The following is a 19,952-nucleotide window of genomic DNA, read 5'->3' as shown; positions in this document are numbered from 1 at the left end:
AATCATGATGCTTCTGCTGGGTGAAGGTGCTCTTTCCCAGGGTGGCTCTGGCATCAACCTTCTTTGGCCTGAGTTCAATGCCATGTCAGCTTCTAGCGATTCTGCGCAGAAATACCCTCCAAGATGGACTCCCCAGCCCAGCACCCCTCCGAGTCGAGGATACATGAAAAGTAAGCGAAAACAAATTAAAACATAGAAGTGACGGTATGAAAAACACATCATTGGTTTTGTACTTTAAACTTATCATTATTAAAATATACTATGCAGTTTAAATGTTAGCAACATATACACACTCACAAGAGCATCACCACGTTATTCACGAAAGCTGTGTATTACGCATGCGCACCCTTTCCCACCAAACTTATAACTACGTCAGGTCACGTGAGTGTGACTGACGCATGCGCAGAAGCCATTTACCAAGCGGCGGCCATGTTTAGGAACACGGATTAGTTTTATTAGAAATACACGTACGCAAGCTTCCTCTACTTCGTTCGAATATAAAAAATAAAAGATTAGTAAGACGTACAAATTTTATTAATTGATTACACACGGGCGAGGTTCATGACTCGAGCAAGTCGCGATGCGAAGCTTGCTCTATCTGGTGTGTAAAATATTTTCCTAAGATTGTATTATTTTAGACAGGTTCAGGGTCAAGCGCATTACAGTTAGGCTGAGTAGATTATTAACGTCTCTAGAGCTGCATGTCTGGTAACATTTTAATGATTTTTTGTCATATTTCAAAATCCTTTTCATGGTAATCTAGTTGGTACAAAAATGGGTGCAATAGGATCTTAATAAAACCCTTATTCTTAGAACTTCTTTGGCTAATGTTCTAAATATTCGCAAACTTTAACTTAAAATAAAACCAATGTTTCTTAACATCTATGAGAACATTGGAATGTTGGGAGCTCCGTTATAGACAATGGAGAGCTCCACGCTTCTATGGGTCGGTAAAGGCCCACAGAGCAACATTCCAATGTTTTACAAAGGCCTCTCGGAGCTCGAGGGGATTTAAATCCCCTCGAGCTTCGAGAGGCCTTTGTTTTATTTGTTAGAACATTCTGCCTTCTAGTGGCAGAATGTTCTAATAGCCTTATAGCCCTTCTTAGCAGGGCTATACCGGCTATTAAAGTTCCGGTCCCTTGTTAAAGTCCCTCGCCTTTGGCTTGGGCCTTATACCGGCTATTAAAGGCCCGCGCCTTTAATAGCCGGTATAGCCCGCTATGGTGGGCAATATTTAAAAACAGTTAATGGTGGCTTTGGAAGGAATCGTGTTGTGAACCGCATGATTAGGCAGGTCAAAAACTGACTGTACTGGTCAGATGTTGCAGATTATATTCAAATTGGGCTTACCTCTCTGTGATCTAGGTTCAGGGTAATTCGGTGTCTCTAAATTTTGTACCTTGTATGATTTGTCTGAAAACAGTCATGAAGCAGGTCAATAGAAAATGTGCATAGGGCAAAATCAGGTCATGCACTTCCCATACACGAATCAGTTTCGTGCAGTACCACTGCACCCAATTCTCACAGTGTTACCGAGTTTAAAACCAAGCATTTACAATGTAAATGTAAATTCAGTACTTGTATAGCGCACAAATCACCCCCGAAGGGGTCTCAAGGCGCTGGGGGCCGTTGGGAAGTTTAAGCGAGCTATTGCCCAGAGTCACATGGTGCTGTGCAGACCCCTGCCGCCAAAGCCATGGATCGAACGGTGATCTACAGCGTCAGTCGCCCTGGCCGTGGCGCCACACCTCTCCCCAATGCAATGCAATGCAATTGGTCTCGCATTTACGCGAGTTTAAGCTATTGCCATTGTAAATGACAATACCTTTTATTTGTGTTTTTAAAAAACAAAACATAAATAAAAGGCATTGTCATTAAGCTCAAACTCTTGTAAATGCGAGACCTATTGCATTGCAAATGCTTGTTTTTATTATGTTTCCTTTTTTTAAACCGATTATGCCATTGTATTTTGTTACTACACTTTAATGTTGTTTAATGTTGCTTATATACTTTACACTAATTTCTCTGCAGAATAGCCTGCTTGTTTGTTCCACAGCTACCACGGTTTAAGGCTACATTTGTCATTTAGACTGCTTTTAGTTCTAGCAAAATACTAAATTACTATTTTGTTAGGACTGTTACACGAATGAATAATCCGGAATCTCAGAGGGCCTCTGTATTTAAATGTGTACCACCCAACGTTTGGTGCTGTTTTTTATGGTTAGTTTAGTGCAGGACTCGTTACAGATTTAAAGTACAGGTCTACAGTACTTTAACCTCCCCCCGCTGCTAGTGAACCCCTTAATTAAATTAACAAAAAGCATATTAATTATGGCAATACAATTGAGGAGCCTAGTGGAGTGTAAGCATTTATAAATATGTATATATGTAGAATGGCTGTGTATATTAAACTGCATAGGCGTGCTTGTACTAGATGTTCTGAGTGTGTGTACACGTGCGTCTAAGATGTATGAGCTTGGATCTTTGTTCGTTATTGATGAGCCTAATTTACCCGTGGCTTCTCTTTGCCTCGCTGCCTTTAGTAAGCAGATCATTAATAACATGCATCTAATTACAAATTATTCAGACAACTCATCAGGTATGCGTGTTAGAATGTTAAGCTGTTGTACAAGCGCCAGACGCATTGTTCCTGGGACACCAAAGAAAGCGCTTCTTGGAAATCACCGGCCTTTATCCGCTTCATTCTGTTCAGCGTAGGCATTAATGTAATGCAGTGAAATCCAAAACACACAAGATGATGGACAGAAGGTTGCACAATGGCAAAACATTCACCCTCAGTCACAGATCTGGGTTTAATCCATCGTTATTTTGCTCACCAAGCCACTCCAGTTCACACATGGCCATATGCAAATCAGTCTTGACCATGTGCCTCATGGGAACAGTCCAGACCGGACTGCCAAGCTATATCTTCCCTGGACTGGAATCAAGCATCCTAGGACCGGTTTCTGGCTATCAGCCGTCTTCAGCCAGGATAGCTTGACTCCAGTGGCGTAGTGAGCACGGGACCCACATAAGTTGCTCTACCCTCATTTATTTATTTAGATGTTTTGTACAGTATCACATGTTGCTGTAAGACGACTTGCATAGCGTTCATCAGAAGATCATATTCATAGGTTTGCAGGCAACATTTACAGGCAGAGTTCACTTAGGTGACCCGGAGTCACCCTGCCTGACATTCTTCAAGTCTAGCCTGGCTCAGAACTTCAAGTCTGACTGTTTACACTGATCTGTTTTGAGGCTTTTAAACAGCAGCCAGCTTGGTTCTTTTATAAGCAGGTCCACTGAAATTATGTGGCAAGAGGAACAAATTATGCAGCATAGACTACTAAAATATGCGGCCAGAAAATTTAATTGATGTGGCATAATGCAGCACATTTGTGATCGTATCAGCAGCTGCGGCCTGTGCAGGTAAGATTGGTGGGGTCTGGTGTGGGTAGGATTTCGATTGACGAGGAGGAAAATTAAATTAATAATTTTTCCCTCGTTTTCCTCTGTCGAAATCCACACACTGCCCCACCGCTCCTACCTACGCGGGCTGCGGCTGAGTATCAGTTCATTGTTTTGTCACTTTTAGGTTGAGCTTCGACCTGTTGTATCTCTTCTGTGGGGTTTGGCAAAACCACCAATTGCCATTGGTTGTTATCTGTGGCATTCTGAAATGCTGGCTTCTTATTGGTGCATTTCTGTTAAAGTCCCTCCTTTGTGTGTTCAGCTCTCTTACTGGCGATTTCACTCTGCAAGCATTTTGGCCGGTCATCACACAGTACAGCGCGTGACCGACCCTTCTTCCTGTTCCTTTTTTTCCTCTACAGGGATTGTATTTGTTTTTCGGGAGCGAGCAGCAGCGCACACGCTGCTTGCATGACTTTATCTTGTTTTCATTATTCCCACTTGGCGGCCAGCCCCACCCTCCAAACCTTCCTGGGCTCGGCCACTTCCTCAGTGTCTCCCTGTGATCGGCCATCCACCCCGTTAAAAGGCTTCTTTCTTTTAGAGCGTGTGATGGCCCTCTTCACTGCACAGATCCCATGTCAAAGTAACTTGTGGGTGGGACATCTGAGCATTAGGATTATATCTGATTATGCCGATGCTGCTGGTGGGTGCCCAAGACTGCTCACTGGCAACCTGTTGCTTATGCCTTTTCTTTGCACCACTGTGTGCTCGCTGACAGAGGCTGCTGCGGCTTCTGCCTCCTCAAGTCCGACATTTTCCTCACACCTAATACCAACGTGCCAGCCTGCCACAGAGGCGCTCTCCCTATGTGCTCTGCCGTCGCTGCTCAAACGGAGAGTGTGAACTGATCACCAGGGCTTGAGAAGGAACGGCTGGGAGAAGGGGGGGCTGGGGCAGTCATTCAGAGTTGGCATTCTCTGGGGTGCATCGGTTTTGTAGTGCCCTCGTTCTCCTGCCTCCCCTCCCCCCCCCACACACACACAGCTGTTGTAGTAACAATTGCCCCAACACGGCAGAAATTGTCAAACCTTTTCTGCATCTACCGAACCACCACCACCGGCGGCAGATCCTTCTCCCACCTCGCTGTCAAGACATGGAACACCCTCCCCATCCTCCTACGACAGACCCAGGACCTGCTGACCTTCAGGAGACTTCTCAAGACCTGGCTGTTTGATCAGTAGCTGCTGCCCCCCCCCCCCTCACGCCCCCCAGCGTCTTGAGGCCCTCACGGGGGAGTAGTGAGCTTTATAAATGTCTGATTGATTGGTAAGAAATGGTAGTTCAAACCTCTTGTCACAATCTAAATGGGCACCTCAAACACCCTTGGCTATTCAGGACGAAGTCGAGTGACGTCTTGCCCCAGGGTTGAAATTGCAGGAATGCTGAAGACCACGCCGTACCTCACTGGCAGTTATGTGATGTTCATGTCCTGAATAGCTGAGGATGTTGGTGCCAGTTCTCAGAGTTATGAGGTGCATTGGCAGAGCTGTGTAAAATTCCCAGCACAGGAATAGTCTGTGTTACTGGTCATGTTTGAGGTGCACTGGCAGAGCCCTACATTTTTTTTATTCCTTGTGAAGAAAGCAAGGAGAAGGGAAGTAAAAAACATAAAATGCATTGTTACCTTTTACATTAACCTAGTCCATCTATTTTTTTATGACACTTGCAGCTGTAACCTGTGACTCTGTAAGTAATGAGCATTATGTAGAAATTTCTACAGAAAAACATACAACGGAGTTCTTTGTTTTTTTTAAGGTGGGCAGATCCTTACCAAGTGCATTAATGATCGGACGTTTACATCATGTATTATGTAATTTTATAAGTATTATTTCTAGACTTTTTGTACCATGGAAGGCAGCCCTCCACAGCACACCATATCATTAAAATCCACACCACTCCACAACACATAATACCATTCCACATAATTAGGCTCCGAAACACACAATCCCACTCCACATAATTCCAGTAAACTTAATACCTCATAACTACCATTCCCATAATTCCGCAGCACTCCATGCCACACAATTTCAATACACAAATCCACTCCACACCACACAATTCAACGCCACACAATTACGCAACTAACTAATCCAAACCAACTCACATAATTCCACAACATACATACACTCCATAACACATAAGTAGAAAACATTGCTATTTACAAAGCCAATAGCTCCAGCAAATACAAGACCTATTACATAAGTAAAAAGCTTTGCCATTACAATGCCTAAAGCTATGACGTGCTGCTGGGTTCTTTTGTTTGTATGGTTAGTCATGCGTTGGGTGTTTACTAAAATAGCACACATTTGCTGCAAGTACTAAAAATGCAAAATATTAGTCTGCACTTTGTTGCTCCATTTGCACTCTTCAAACTCACTTGATTATACATTCCAGACAAGCAATAGAAGTTAGAGGAGTATGTTTTTCGTCTTCATTTCAATGATTTTCACTGCAAGTGTTGCTTGACTAATATGTACTAAAATGCCATCATTAAAGTTTGTGTTTTAAATAAGCATTGTTCCTGTGTTGTCTTTGTCTGGCCAGTGTATTCCTCCTTGTCACATCATGGCCAGCCAGGCTCCGAGAGCCCGAGGGCACACCATGCGGACTTACGCTCGCCGTCAACCTCAGAGTAAAATCCAGCTTCAGACCTGGCTCTCTCCACCCATTCGCCAGCAGCATATCTTCTCCAGCAGCTCTTCCTCATCATCCTGCTTTGAACAACAGGATTCCACTGATCCCGACTTTCAGCCTGCAACCAAGTGAGTTTATTACATGCAAAAGTCATCTAAAAGTGGTATCTGAGTATCTAACACGGATTCATGAAAGATTTTTAGGATTGCCTACCAAGAAGAAAATTAATTTTATAGTTGACATTTCACTGCACATCGGTTGCATAATATTTGTGCTATGAAATACAACGTTACACTTTATAAGACTTGCTCTAAGGTTGTGTGATTAGATCATTAAAAGTTAAGGCACTTTTAAATTGTTACTTCATAACCTCTTTTTCCTTTTTTTTAATGTAACACGCTTCTTGAAACCTGCTTTCGGTGTTGTCTCAAACGAAATTAAGTGCGAAGTTGTTGCTCATGCACTCTAATAGAGATGGTTATAGGCCCACCAGTCATTTTTTGGATTTAATTGATCGGCGACTGATTGATTGTACATATATTTCTTGATGTATGAAGTTTTGCTTTTCACATGTATGTTGTCATTTCGTTGATGAAGCTGTGAGGTTGATACACATAGGTAGTAGCATCCTCGTTTTGTTTTTTCTTTGCTTACCTGGGAAAATATTTGCAGCAGGGGGCATGAATGGTTGCTTTCGGAAGTCAATTTTACAGCCCTTCGACGAATCTACTTTGTTTTTCTTTGTTTTGAAACATGACATAATAAGCTGTGGATGTTTGCTAGTGTTGTTCAACTTTGTATAGCTACCAAAGATCTGCCATGTGTAAGTTGTTCCTCCCCCAGAATGAGATGATGTGATGAGGGCTTTCCCCACCCTACAAATTAGAGGAGACTTCCTTCCAAGCTGACATAGAGTCCTACATGCTGAATCCTCGACACGCTGCGGTCTGACATCCCTTGCGGGGCGTCATCCTCGAAGCAGAGACAGGGCATTCTCAACATCAGGTGAGGGAGATGGTTCTTCCCTAGGGGTTTCTTGGCTACTTATACGCATATACATACTATGCATACAGATCTAGGATAGGTACATTTTGGCAAATTACTTAGGGTGCGCATTTTAGGACTATTCAAGTGCTACTGTTTTTATCTGAACTGCCATCCTGTGTATTTTCTGAGAATAAGTGAGCACGAGTGTCTGAGCGAAAAAGTACTGTACTGTTTTCCACAATCCCTGAGGAATCAGGGTTGTCTTGTTCAGTGGTTGCCAGAGACTACATACACCATTGTAAGATACAGGGCATTGTAGAGCTGGCTGGTCTAATGGCTGACATATCCTGTGGGGGTGTCTCGAAGCGGTTGGGAGACCAAGCCCTAAGTTTAGGTCATCCAAAACGCATAGATCCTGGGGATTCCTGGAAACTACATGACCGTGGTCTCCGGCAGAATTGGGACTCCACATCAACCTGTTGGAGCTCTGTGGAATCCGGTTGGCATTAAAAGTCTTTCTTCACTCCATCAAGGGAAGGCTAGTGCAGGCGTTAACTGAAAACACCACTGCCATGCGGTACATGTGGTGTGGCTCACTGGTTAGAGGCGGCAGACCCGGGAGCAGAGGACGGCCCGGGACCAGGGTTCAATCCCCGACGCGGCAGGGTCTTGACCAGGGTCAACGGACTCGATCATTCTCGCCTCGGTGCCTACTCTAACTAGGGATCACACTCGGCAACTCTGGGCATTAGCTTGCCTCATCTCCACAACGGCCCCCCACATACGCCGGGGATGCCTGGTTTCACCTTGGAGATACCCAGTAGGGACCATCACACAGGGAAAGCCAGGACGGGTTCCCCAGCGGTCTACAGCGCAGAGATACTCCTTCGGGAGTCGATTCTAGCGCTTTAGAAACCCACAATCAATCAATCAACAAACGGGGTGGGGTGGGGTCGTGGACCCTTGATCTGGAGGCCCTGTGCCTCTGGATATAGCTGGAACAGCAGGGAATATCCCTGGTGACTCAAAACTTGCTGGGCTTTGGGCACACCAGGGCATACAAACTCAGCCGACGTTGCCTAGCTGATCACAAATGGCGTCTTCTTCCTGAGGTGTTGCAGTGTCTTTCAGCAGTGGGAGAGCCTTGGTTAGATCTGTTCACCACCACTGAGGATGTGGAGTGTCGGTAGGTCTGCATGCTGGCATTTCGAAAGCGAGTCTCGGAGATGCTTTTTTGTGTTTAGTGAAGCCCAGGCCTCCCGTATGCCAATAGCTCTCCTGCCCAGACTTCTAGAAGATTAGGAACGATCGGGTTGAAGTTATCCTCGTGGCTCCGGACTGGGCACGGAGGCGTCTTGTGTGGTATCACGAGCTGTTGAGCATGGCCATCAAGCCTCTGATCAGGCTGCCTTCTTGCGTGGAGACTGAGCAGTGACAGTTGGCAGCTCTCCACCTTCCTCCCAAAGTCTGCAACATTATCTTGGTAGCCAGGTGTCCCTCCACTAAGATGGTAAACACCTGCTATTAGAGAAAGGTTGTGGCATGGTGTACAGAAAGACAGATAAATGTCATTTCTGACCCCCTTTCTCAGGTTCGTCTCTTTATTCTTTCTCTTCGTCAGCAGGGCACTGCTCTGGGCACTCTGAAAGACTATCTTTCTGTTATTTTAGCTTTTCTGAGGTTGTCAGACATGCCATCCCTCTTCAAATCATCTATTGTAAATAGATTTTTGAAAGGGTTGCAATATTTGTTTCCACTTTCTCATTTAATTATGCCTCAGTGGGACCTCAACCTTGTCCTCCCTATTTTCATGTATGCTCCTTTCTAGCCTTTTCACAATTGTCCTCTCAGGCTTCTTCCCATCAAGACTGCCTTTCTCGTGGCTATAACATCTGCCCTGAGGGCCAGTGAGCTTCAGGCCTTGTCATCCAACCCTCCATATTTATATATCTACCCAGACAAACTGGTGCTTCGTACGAGAGCTTACATTCTACTGAAAGTGGTCAGTCCCTTTTTCACGTAGGCCAATTCATCACTTTGCCTCCTTTTACTCTCTGGCACCTGCTTCCAAGGATGAAGAGCGACTTCGCCGTTTGTACCCAAAACAAGCTTTGTTATTCTATCTTGACTGCACATGAGAGTTCTGGGTGGATGGCAACTCTACGTGTAGTATTTCTGAGCGAAGAAAGGACGAGTCGCGCAGAAGCGGACCATCTCTCGATAGATCGTGCTCTGTAACAAGATCTGATGAGGATTGGCCAAAAAGCACCCCCCTGATGGTTTGCTTTCTCATTCTACCAGAGCTAAAGCGGCCACCACTGCGTTGGCATGCGAAGTTCAGGTCCTGGATATATGACCGGCAGCAACTTGGGCTTCCTCGCACACATTCACGAAACACTTCTGCCTGCGCAGTCAGGTCTGTCGGGATGGGCACTTTGCCTGTTCTGTCCTGCATTTCTTCCTCTTATGAAATTTGTCCACAGATCCACCTCTAGGTGGTATTCTAAATTAAGGAATATGCAGCTAGAAATCTCTATCAGATGAACAAGTTACTTAACTTCGGTATTGCCTTATCTGGAAAAGACTCTTATCTAGCCACACTTTCCCTACCCGACCCACTGTCCTCCCCGCTCTGAGAGTGAATTTCTAGGGACGTGCTGTGCAGTGCATGCTGCCTAATCTGTTGCCTGGATCTTTCTTCTCCCTTTGTTCCGCTGCCATCAAGGGGACTCCTGCGGTGCTCACAGTCCTGGAGTGAGACCGTCCTTGCGTAATCCACACCAGGCTTTTGTTTTCACCCGCCTTGAAGAGTGGACTCCATAGTCCAGGATGCACAGCGCCAGACACAGCTGCCGCTAACGAGGGGATCAAACAACACACAAAATGCCTACACCATTCTTACTTTCAAACAATATACTTAAGGAACAAACAAAATTAATTCTTAGTTTGTCCGGGTACTTTTATTTATACCCTTTGAATTATCCAATTCTTTTTATATTTTCTTTATCGTATTTGTGTATGAAAAGGAACACTAATACATTCAACAAAATCTACACATTTACAACAATATTTACAAACACATATTTACAATCCACATCTTCATTAATAAGACTTAGACGAAATACATCCTACGTGTACTAGTTTAAACAAACAAATAATTAATCTTTGTGAATTTTATATTCAAATGACAAACCAATGTCCAAAACAATGTCCAAACAATTCAAAGACAAAGTCAAAACAAAGGAGGTAATTTCACCAAAAGGCTACCAATTGCGAACCCAGCACTTGCTGGTTTCCACAATGAATGATGTTACTCCCTCCTTCAAATATGCCGACACGTTTCGAATCCGGGGAAACAAGTTCCCGGATTCTCTTCAGGGCTTTGTCACTTATGTCTGTAAGATGTACAAAAACAAAGTTTTGTTTAATGATTTTGAAACTGCTTCACTCTCTATAATTTTCACACTATACTTAATGGAGCAAGAATGTACCTGCTTCAATTAGGCTAACCGGAATTCCTGATGTTCCTCTGATTACACTGAATCACTCCTTGTATTTATTGCATGGAGGTTCATCCTACTCGACTGGGATGTTATTTCTAGAAGAAAGGAATTTGGAATATCTATTCAAGCTGTTCTCTTATACCTAGCTGGCACTGCATGCTATGGCAATCTCGGAGCATACCTGTATTTCTGATTTAAAGTTATCAGATTCAACAAAATGGAAGAGGTTATGGAGCCGGTCTTCACAATGTGCCTAAATAAATTGTAATCCTTAAGAAACTAAACCCCTGACATACTTTTTCCAACTATTTTATCAGAAACTTACAAAGCGCAAAAGACGTACCTTGACAATCTTATGAAGGGCCGACCTGATTCTATTCACACGGCGTTTAGCAGCAAGCCCCGCGCCGCTTCTGTACCTTCAAACTGTCAAAGGAGGAGAAAAAGGAGAACACCTTACTCCTCCTCAATGTTTACTTGATATTTTCAAAGTCATGATTTCGTCTCGCTTCCCTACCTGGTCTCAGTTTCCAACACTTCACCGTGAAGAGGCCCACTGCAATCCTGTATTCTACGTTCCCTGGTGTAAAACAGTGTACCATTAGCGATTCTTAACGCTTGTGTAGGCAAAAGATTACTATGCCGACCAATGTTAGAAGTGGCCGCATTACCTGCTCGCTCACCAGCCGGGCTGTTCCAGTTCACTCAACCGCAGTGGCGGCCATTTTGAACCGAGTCAATATGTATATTCCTCCCCACTAGGGCATTCTGGGACTTGTAGTTTCTATTTGAATAGCATGTGGCAGCTTTGCAGCGGGCTTTGGAAGTGGTACATCTAACATTTTATATTCATGTATTATGACCTGGGTGCCTATTACAGTCTGGAAATTTCTGATAGGTTATTAAGACCTGTTTGTGTGCTGTTGAATTTTAAAATGAAATATGCCTCTTTATCCAGTATTATGGGTGTCTTTCATAGATTCACATGCCTGAATCATTCCCCGTCGTCGAGACTGGAGTCTCCGGTACATAGAAAAGTAATGTCCTATAGACATACATAGAGAAAAGTAGGCCTAAGGGGCCTAACCTTAGTAGCCTATCTATGTCCTTTTGTAAAAAGGACCAAACTCTAGAAGGTAGCCAATCAGCTACCACCTCCCTCTAGAACCTTCCTGTCATGAGCCTCAGTCTCTCAGATTTTCTACCGCACGTTGTGCTAGGGAGTCTCCACCTGAGTTCTCCTTAGGTTTCCTAGTTTTATCTCTTTTCCTCACAGAAATTGGATATTTCTTTCATAAAACATCAATGGCTGATCAACAGAAGAAGGGTCTCTTCAGAGCTTGCTCTTCTTGTGGTAAGAAGAGGCTCCACGTCGATGACAAGCATGAAAACTGTCTTTATCCAGACCATTCTCCTAAGGAGTGTAGAATTTGTAGAACATTCTCTACAAAAACTCTAAAAGACAGAGAAGGACGACTGCTCCTCTGGTTGAACAGGCTGAAAACTAGAGACGACTTGGAGTCTTCAGAGGACGGTGAGATGGCTTCAGTTTCCTCTAAATTATCCTTGAAGAGGCCAAGGGTTGCTTCCCCTAGCCCTACAGACGTTCCTCCTAAAAAGACTACCAAAAAGTCTGACAAGGAGGTTCCTGCCTTCAGGAAGCCTGCGCCATCGTCGACGACGATTTCGTCGACGTTTCCCTCAGCGATGAAGAGAACCGTCTCGACAGTCTGTTTCTACATCGACGGCGGTGTCGAGGACGACGGCGTCGTCAGCATCTTCATCGACGACGACGACTACTCCATCGTCGACGGCGGGTAAGCCTGTGTCGTCGATTGTTCTCATTAAAAAGCACTCGACGTTGATTAAGATTCCGTCGAAGACGGCGACGATGACATCAGCGTCGACAACGAAACCAAAAGCGTCGAACCCGCGCCGTCGACTAAGACACCCTCGTCAACAAGCGTGCCGTCGACGAAGACATCGACGACGGTAAAGACATCGTCGACGACGAAGACACTGTCGACGAGCGCTTCATCGACAACTAAGATACCGTCGACGAGCGCACCATCAACGACTGGGTCGTCGACTAAGGTGCCGTCGACGAAATCACCATCGGCAATCGAAATTCAGTCGACGACGACACCGTCGACGACGCCACCGTCGACGCTATGGAAACAATCAGACTTGATTTCTCCGTCGTCAGCGGCCAGTCAGCTGTCTACGGTTCCTCCAACGAAAAAGAGTGCAAAAAAGCCGATGACACCAGACTTAACGTCTCCAAGCAGGGTGCAAAAGTTACCCCCATCTTGTCTACTGCAAGACGAGGAATCTGACGATGACCAGTATGGTCAGGCCACCAGTCCTTCAGATCTCATAGTAAAGTGCCAAAGCACTGATGAGGATGGCGATGAAGTGTTTTTTACGGAGGAGACTGTACATTCACAGGTCCAGACGCAAGTCACACCTATGGTATGCCTTCCGGTGTCTATAGTCTCAGACCTACAGTTCTTGATCCAAGACTACAAACAACGATTTCCTGAATCGACATCGGCCCCATCAACGGAGAAGAATCCAGTTACATCTGGACCGACCCCATCCTCAAAACCTAGACCGTCACCTTTGGTGATCCGTCAGGAAAGAGAACCAGTACAACATATCCCGTCTTCTGACGACGAGGGCGAGGAACCAGAAGAAGGGGAGGTACGGGACGACCTGTCCGACCATAGGGACGATGAGGACTACATCGCTCCTTCTCCGGCCACACCTGAGCCCACTACCTTGGACTCGCCGCCAGTGGACATTGGCGGATTTCACAATTTAGTAGAGAGAGCGGCCACAAGATTCCATATGACTATGGAATCCCAAGAAACAGATTGTTTTCCTATATGATTTTAAAGACCCGGTTCGGAAGACAACCAGATCAATTCCTATCATTGATCACATATGGGAACACGGGAAACAACTGATGAAGACACCAGCCTCGGTCTCCGCAGTGGTACCACGACTGGACAAGAAGTATAAGGCACCAACGACCGCACCAGCCTGCCTTACTGGGCATCCCAAGCCAGATTCTGTGGTTACCCAGGCGGCTCAAAAGAACTCTAGGAATCCGTCATCCCACTTGTCCGCTCCACCAGACAAGGAGGGCAGGGAACTAGACAGTATTGGCAAACGCTTTTCCACCACGTCGGCCATGACTGTCAAAGTAGCTAATGCCATTGCGCTACTAGGACGCTACAACAGGCAATTGTGGGAGGATATTGCCCCATATCTGACGGAACTACCTGACAATTTGAAAGAAGAAGTTCAATCACTCCTTAAGGAGGGCCAAACATCGGCATCAGAATTTATTGATTGTGCTATAGATGTTGCAATGACCAGCTTCAGACAGCTAGCAGGAGCTGCGGTCTTGCGAAGACAGGGGTGGCTTAAAGCAACATCCTTTCGTCAAGAAGTCCAAACTAAAGTACTGGACATGCCCTATGATGGCCAGCATCTCTTTGGGGAGAAAATCGACGAGGCCTTACAAACAATCAAAAAAGATACGGACACGGCACGAGCGCTTGGCACGTTGCAGTTCAAAAACCAGTCCTTTCGAGGGAACAGGGGTAGAGGTCAGCCCTCTTACAGAGGATCGTACCAGAGCAAATCCTCCTACTCCTATAACCAAGGCCGATCGCAATACCAACAGCGACAACAGCAACAAGGTCGCCAGACCTCGTACGGAAGTCCAACTACAGGGGAAAAAACCGGAGGAAACCCACTGGCAGACGCCAATGACCGTTTCCAGCAGCCAGTCCGTCCACCATCTCGTTCTTTCAAAGTTGGAGGAAAACTAACACACTTCCTCCACAATTGGAGATCAATAACAACGGATCGGTGGGTGCTCCAATTGATCCAATTCGGACATTCGTTGGAATTCAATTCAATTCCCCCGATAACTCCTCCTCGCAAGCTTCAACACGGACATTTACGATTACTCCTTCAAGAGGTCTCTTCAATGTTAAAGAAAGGAGCAATAGAGTGAGTCCCATCAGCTCAGAAAGGAAAGGGATTTTATTCCCGCTTCTTTCTAATACAAAAGAAAGGGAAGAAATGGAGGCCCATCCTGGATCTCAGGGCACTCAATACATTCTTGAAGAGTCAATCGTTCCGTATGGTGACTATCCAGGAGATCTTGGGGTCACTAGAGGAAGGAGACTTTATGACGTCTTTAGACCTGCAAGACGCATATTATCATATCCCTTTTCACAAACGCCACAGGAAATTCCTCAGATTCGCAGTAGCGGGTCAGCACTACCAATTCTGTGTCCTCCCATTCGGCCTCAAATCGGCACCTCGAATTTTCACCAAGTGCCTCTCCCCTGTGGCAGCTTTCCTACGACAGCATGGACACCAAGTCTTCCCTTACCTGGACGACTGGCTGGTGAAAGCACCATCTATGAAAGGCGCAGCCGAGTCCTCCAACGCCTGTCTCAATCTTTTCCAGCAACTGGGCCTGACGCTCAATCACGAGAAGTCTACCTTACAGCCCTCCCGAGTTCTTACCTTTCTCGGGGCAACTTTGAATACGGAATGTTCAAAGGCATTCCCATCTCAGGAGAGGAAGCACAAGCTTATTACTCTGGCCACCGCAGTGGCCTCGAAGAAAACCCTACTGGTCCGTACTTTCAAGTCCCTCTTGGGGATGATGTCCTCGTGTATCCTGCTTATTCCACACTGTCGGGTCAGAATGCGCCCTCTGCAGGAGGCCTTGACCAGGCAGTGGACTCAGAGCACAGGCTCTTTCGAAGATCACATTGTGATAACTCAGCAAATGACCAAGGCCTTGCTCTGGTGGAGGTCGCCCAAGAACCTCTCGCAAGGACTTCCATTCTTGCTGCCTGCAGCTCCACACGTGATAACTACGGATGCCTCCCTAGAGGGATGGGGAGCGGTCCTTCAAGAATTGCAGATCAGCGGCAAATGGACGGACCAGGAACAGCAGCTCCATATCAACCTCCTAGAGCTGAGGGCAGTTTTTCTATCTCTGCAGGCTTTCCTCCCGCGCATCAAAAACTCCCCAGTGCTTGTCAGGACCGACAACACCACGACAATGCACTACTTGAACAAGCAGGGAGGGACACGTTCGCTAACACTATCTCGCGAATCGCAGAAAATTTGGAACTGGCTTGTGCTCCACAATATCACGCTGACAGCGGAGTATGTCCCAGGCAAGGACAACGTCATAGCAGATGCTCTAAGCAGACGGAGATCGCTGTCCCACGAATGGGAACTCGAACAAAAAGTGCTGAACCGCATCTTTTCGGAATGGGGGAGACCGCAGATCGACCTTTTTGCCACCAGGGAGAATGCCAAATGCCGCAACTTCGCAAGTTGGCATCCCCAGTCGCGGTCCCTCGGAAATGCATTTTCCATCGCCTGGCGCAACGTGTTTGCGTACGCATTTCCGCCATTTCCCCTGATACCAAGAGTCCTTCAGAAAATGAAAATGGAGCACTGCACCCTGATTCTGATTGCCCCGTTCTGGCCGAGGCAGCATTGGTTCACGGACCTCCATCGCCTCTCAGTCCAAACGCCAATCCGTCTGGGCCAACATCCATCCCTACTCACGATGTCCAACGGCCAAGTACTGCACCCGAATCTGAAATCATTCAGATTATCGGCATGGCTCCTGAGTACCGAGAGTTCTACCAACTAGACATTCCGCAGGAGTGCAAGGATGTCCTCGCGAAAGCAAGAGCAGACAGCACAAACAAGACCTATTCCTTAAAGTGGAAACGCTTCTGCATTTGGTGTAAGGACAAAGGTCTCTATCCCTTTCGGGTTACTCCGGAGCAGCTCCTACCATATCTGTTACACCTGGCACAATCGGGACTTGCGCATGCCTCTATCAGAGTTAATCTGGCAGCAATTTCCCGGTTTACGAGAACTTCAAAAGGGCCCTCTCTCTGGTCCCACAGGTTAATAAAGCAATTCCTTAAGGGGCTCTACAGATCCTTTCCTCGGCCACGGAGAGTTCCACCAACATGGCATCTCAATGTGGTGCTCAACCAATTGATGAAACACCCTTTCGAGCCCATCCACAGGGAAGAGGTCAAATACATCTCCTGGAAGACAGCCCTCCTATTGGCTCTGACCTCAGCTAGAAGGGTCAGCGAACTACAGGCTCTTTCCATACAAAATCCCTTCATGCAGTTCAAGGAAGACAGAGTGGTTTTAAGAACTAATCCTCGATTTATTCCTAAGGTCCCGTCGGACTTCCATTTAAATGAACCCCTAGTCCTCCGATCATTCTTCCCAAATCCCAGTACTGCAGCTGAAAAATCCCTGCACTCTTTGGACCTGAAGGTGTCTTAAATTTTACCTTGACAAAACAAAACATTTCAGGAAAACGAATCCGCTTTTCTTCGCTTTCAGCAGACCGAGGAAAGGCATGCCACTTTCCAAACAAAGTATTTCACGTTGAATATCCTCTGCAATTGCCTTTCGCCATGACAAAGCCGGACGGCCATTGCACTCCAAAGTAAGAGCTCATTCTACAAGAGCTGTGTCCACATCGGCAGCGCTATTCGCTGGGGTGCCAATACTGGACATTTGCAGGGCAGCGATCTGGAAGTCGCCGCACACCTTTACCAGGCACTACTGCCTGGATACGGAACTGATGCAGGATGCCGCTGTGGGCCAGGCTGTGCTTCGCCATCTATTCCAGTGAGGTGAGCCTTCCTCCTTCCCACCATCCTTCACTGGTATGCACATTTATTTACTTACTTCTTGTTACTTGTTGATGGTTCTTGGTCGTATGATATGTATTATCTCAGACTGCTTATGCTGTTCCATCAGAAATGTGCATAATGTATTGCTTGCTACTCCGATACCTGTAACTGCAGTTATCCAGTATTGGTGTCTTTCATAGATTCACATGCAACCCTCCCGCCTCCCCTGGAAGGTCTCACTTCTCTCTCTAACATGTATTACGCCTATCTAGCTTGGTGCGTACGAAAATCTGAGAGACTGAGGCTCCTGACAGGAAGGTTCTAGAGGGAGGTGGTAGCTGATTAGCTACCTTCTAGAGTTTGGTCCTTTTTACAAAAGGACATAGATAGGCTACTAAGGTTAGGCCCTTAGGCCTACTTTTCTCTATGTATGTCTATAGGACATTACTTTTCTATGTACCAGAGACTCACGTCTCGACGACGGGGAATGATTCAGGCATGTGAATCTATGAAAGACACCAATACTGGATAACTGCAGTTACAGGTAAGTAACGCATTTCTTTTGGAGCAATACTTTGTCAACATCAGAGGGGCGTTTCATTTGGTTCATGGTAAACAACACTGACCATTTAAATCCATTTTCACCGTGTGCTTTTTGTACAAAGTGTTCGACCATGGGTGCAGTCATTACTTTCTTTTTAATGCAAGACCTGTGTTGAGTAATTCTCATATTGACTTGCTGATTCGTTTTCCCAATATAGATCTTCATGCATGTGCATATTATAACGTACACTGCATTTTTTGTTTTGCAGTTTGAAAATCCAACATGTTTCCATTTAACAACTAGATGGCTGAATTCATTCCCCTCAATGGTATTTGAACATGACACACAATTTCCACATCTATGATGACCTTCTATTGGCTTAAGGCTCCATTGTGTCACCAAGTAGTTTTTTGGTTTGGGTAATGAGACGTCCGCTCGCACAATTTGCTGACCTATACTTTGGTTCTTTTTATAGGCAAAAATGGGACGTGGAAAGGGGCATTCTAGTTCTTCCAGAAGGTGCCAATGTTTAAGTACTGCCTGTCTCATTCTGTGCGTGCCAGGCCCATAAGTTGTAACACATACCAGCCTGTCTAGCTCGCGCTTCTCTTTAACCTGAAGTAGGCATTCCCGTGGAGTAAATCAGGCTCTTTTAAAAGAGTGTTTGAGAAGTTTTTTGGGATATCCTCTATGGATCATTTCTCCACAGAAAGAATGGGCATGTTGTTCATAGTCACTCATTTCCGTGCAATTTCTCCTTATTCGAAGGAGCTGCCCATATGGGAGAAAAGCTTTAAGGTTCCTGGGGTGCGCACTCCTATGATGGAGGATCGTGTTTTTGTCAGTATTTTTCTTATATAAAGATGATTTTAATTGCCCATCCACACATGTGACTTCGACGTCCAAAAATGTAATCCTTGTACAGCTGTAGTCAATTGAAAATGTTATATCTTGATGTTTCGCATTCAGCCATTCTTGGAACGCCATTAACTCTGCCCGGCTCCCCTGCCACAGGAGCCAGACGTCGTCAATGTAGCGTAACCACTGGTTGATATGCTCTTTAAATAGATTGTTATTCTCCACAAATCTTTTCACATACTCGGCCATGTACAGCACGGCCATTTCTGGAGCATAAGGACAACCCATGGCTGTCCCCTTTATTTGCATAAAAAATTGGTAATTGAAGCAAAAATAGTTCTTCTTTAGAGCCACTTCAGCCAATTTCAAGATAAATGACGTTGGCACCCTATGTGGTCTCTCTCTGCTTTCTAGGTATAGTTCCATCACCTCTAACGCTTCGTCCTGAGGGATCTGTGTATAGAGGGATGTCTCATCCATTATCACCATTATTTGTGTTGACTGGTCAAATGAGGTGCCTTCTACTTTGGTTAAAAAGTCGGTCGTATCTCTAAGATACGATTTGACTTCTTTAATGAATGGCTTTAGGCAAAAATCCACGTATTTGGAAATGGGCTCAAGACAGGAGTCGCACCCCGATACTATTGGTCGTCCATGGGGATCACTAAGATTTTTGTGAATCTTTGGCAAAAAGTATAGGACAGGGGTTCTAGGAAATTTTTTAACCAAAAACTCACTTTCTTTAGGACCTAGAAACCAACCGTCTTTCCCCATTTGCAAGATATCAGAAATCGTTCCTTGAATCTGTTTAACAGGATCTTCCTGCAATTTCCAATACCATATATTGTTGTTGACTTGTTTAAGTCCCTCATTCAAGTTCGTTTCGCAGGGCCAGATTACAACCGCTCCGCCTTTGTCGGCTTGTTTAATCACCACCGTAGAAGAGAGTGTAGCGATATTGATTGACAGGGAGTTTACGGGTTCAATTTCAGAAAGCGGTCTAGAATGACCTAGAACTGAGAATAAGTCAGCTGACAGTCACCATGTTTCAGTTCATAGGGAGGTTCTGCCCAAGGGAATAACTAATAACCAAGGCAACCCCACTAATTTTAATCCGCCGGAAGGGGAAACACTGACACGAACAAAATAATTATTACTTATTATGTTGTGGAATGTGGCTGGAATTAAACACAAGATGAATAATGAAACATGGTTGAAAGCAATTGAGGG

The 19,952-nt window shown here is 45.5% G+C and overlaps 1 protein-coding gene across 1 annotated transcript in view; it reads left to right on the top strand.

The window, feature by feature from the left end:
- Window positions 1–19,952, top strand: part of HASPIN (histone H3 associated protein kinase) — a 775,218-nt gene that overhangs the window by 80,560 nt on the left and 674,706 nt on the right. The window contains exon 2 of the mRNA XM_078671435.1: window positions 6,022–6,239. Coding sequence (XP_078527561.1) covers window positions 6,043–6,239 — 197 coding nt within the window. The 5' untranslated portion in view covers window positions 6,022–6,042. The remainder of the gene's footprint in view (window positions 1–6,021; window positions 6,240–19,952) is intronic.

This window comes from Lissotriton helveticus, chromosome 12, assembly GCF_964261635.1.
Source record: "Lissotriton helveticus chromosome 12, aLisHel1.1, whole genome shotgun sequence".
Lineage (NCBI taxonomy): Eukaryota > Metazoa > Chordata > Amphibia > Caudata > Salamandridae > Lissotriton > Lissotriton helveticus.
This window is presented reverse-complemented; position numbering and strand designations above follow the sequence as displayed.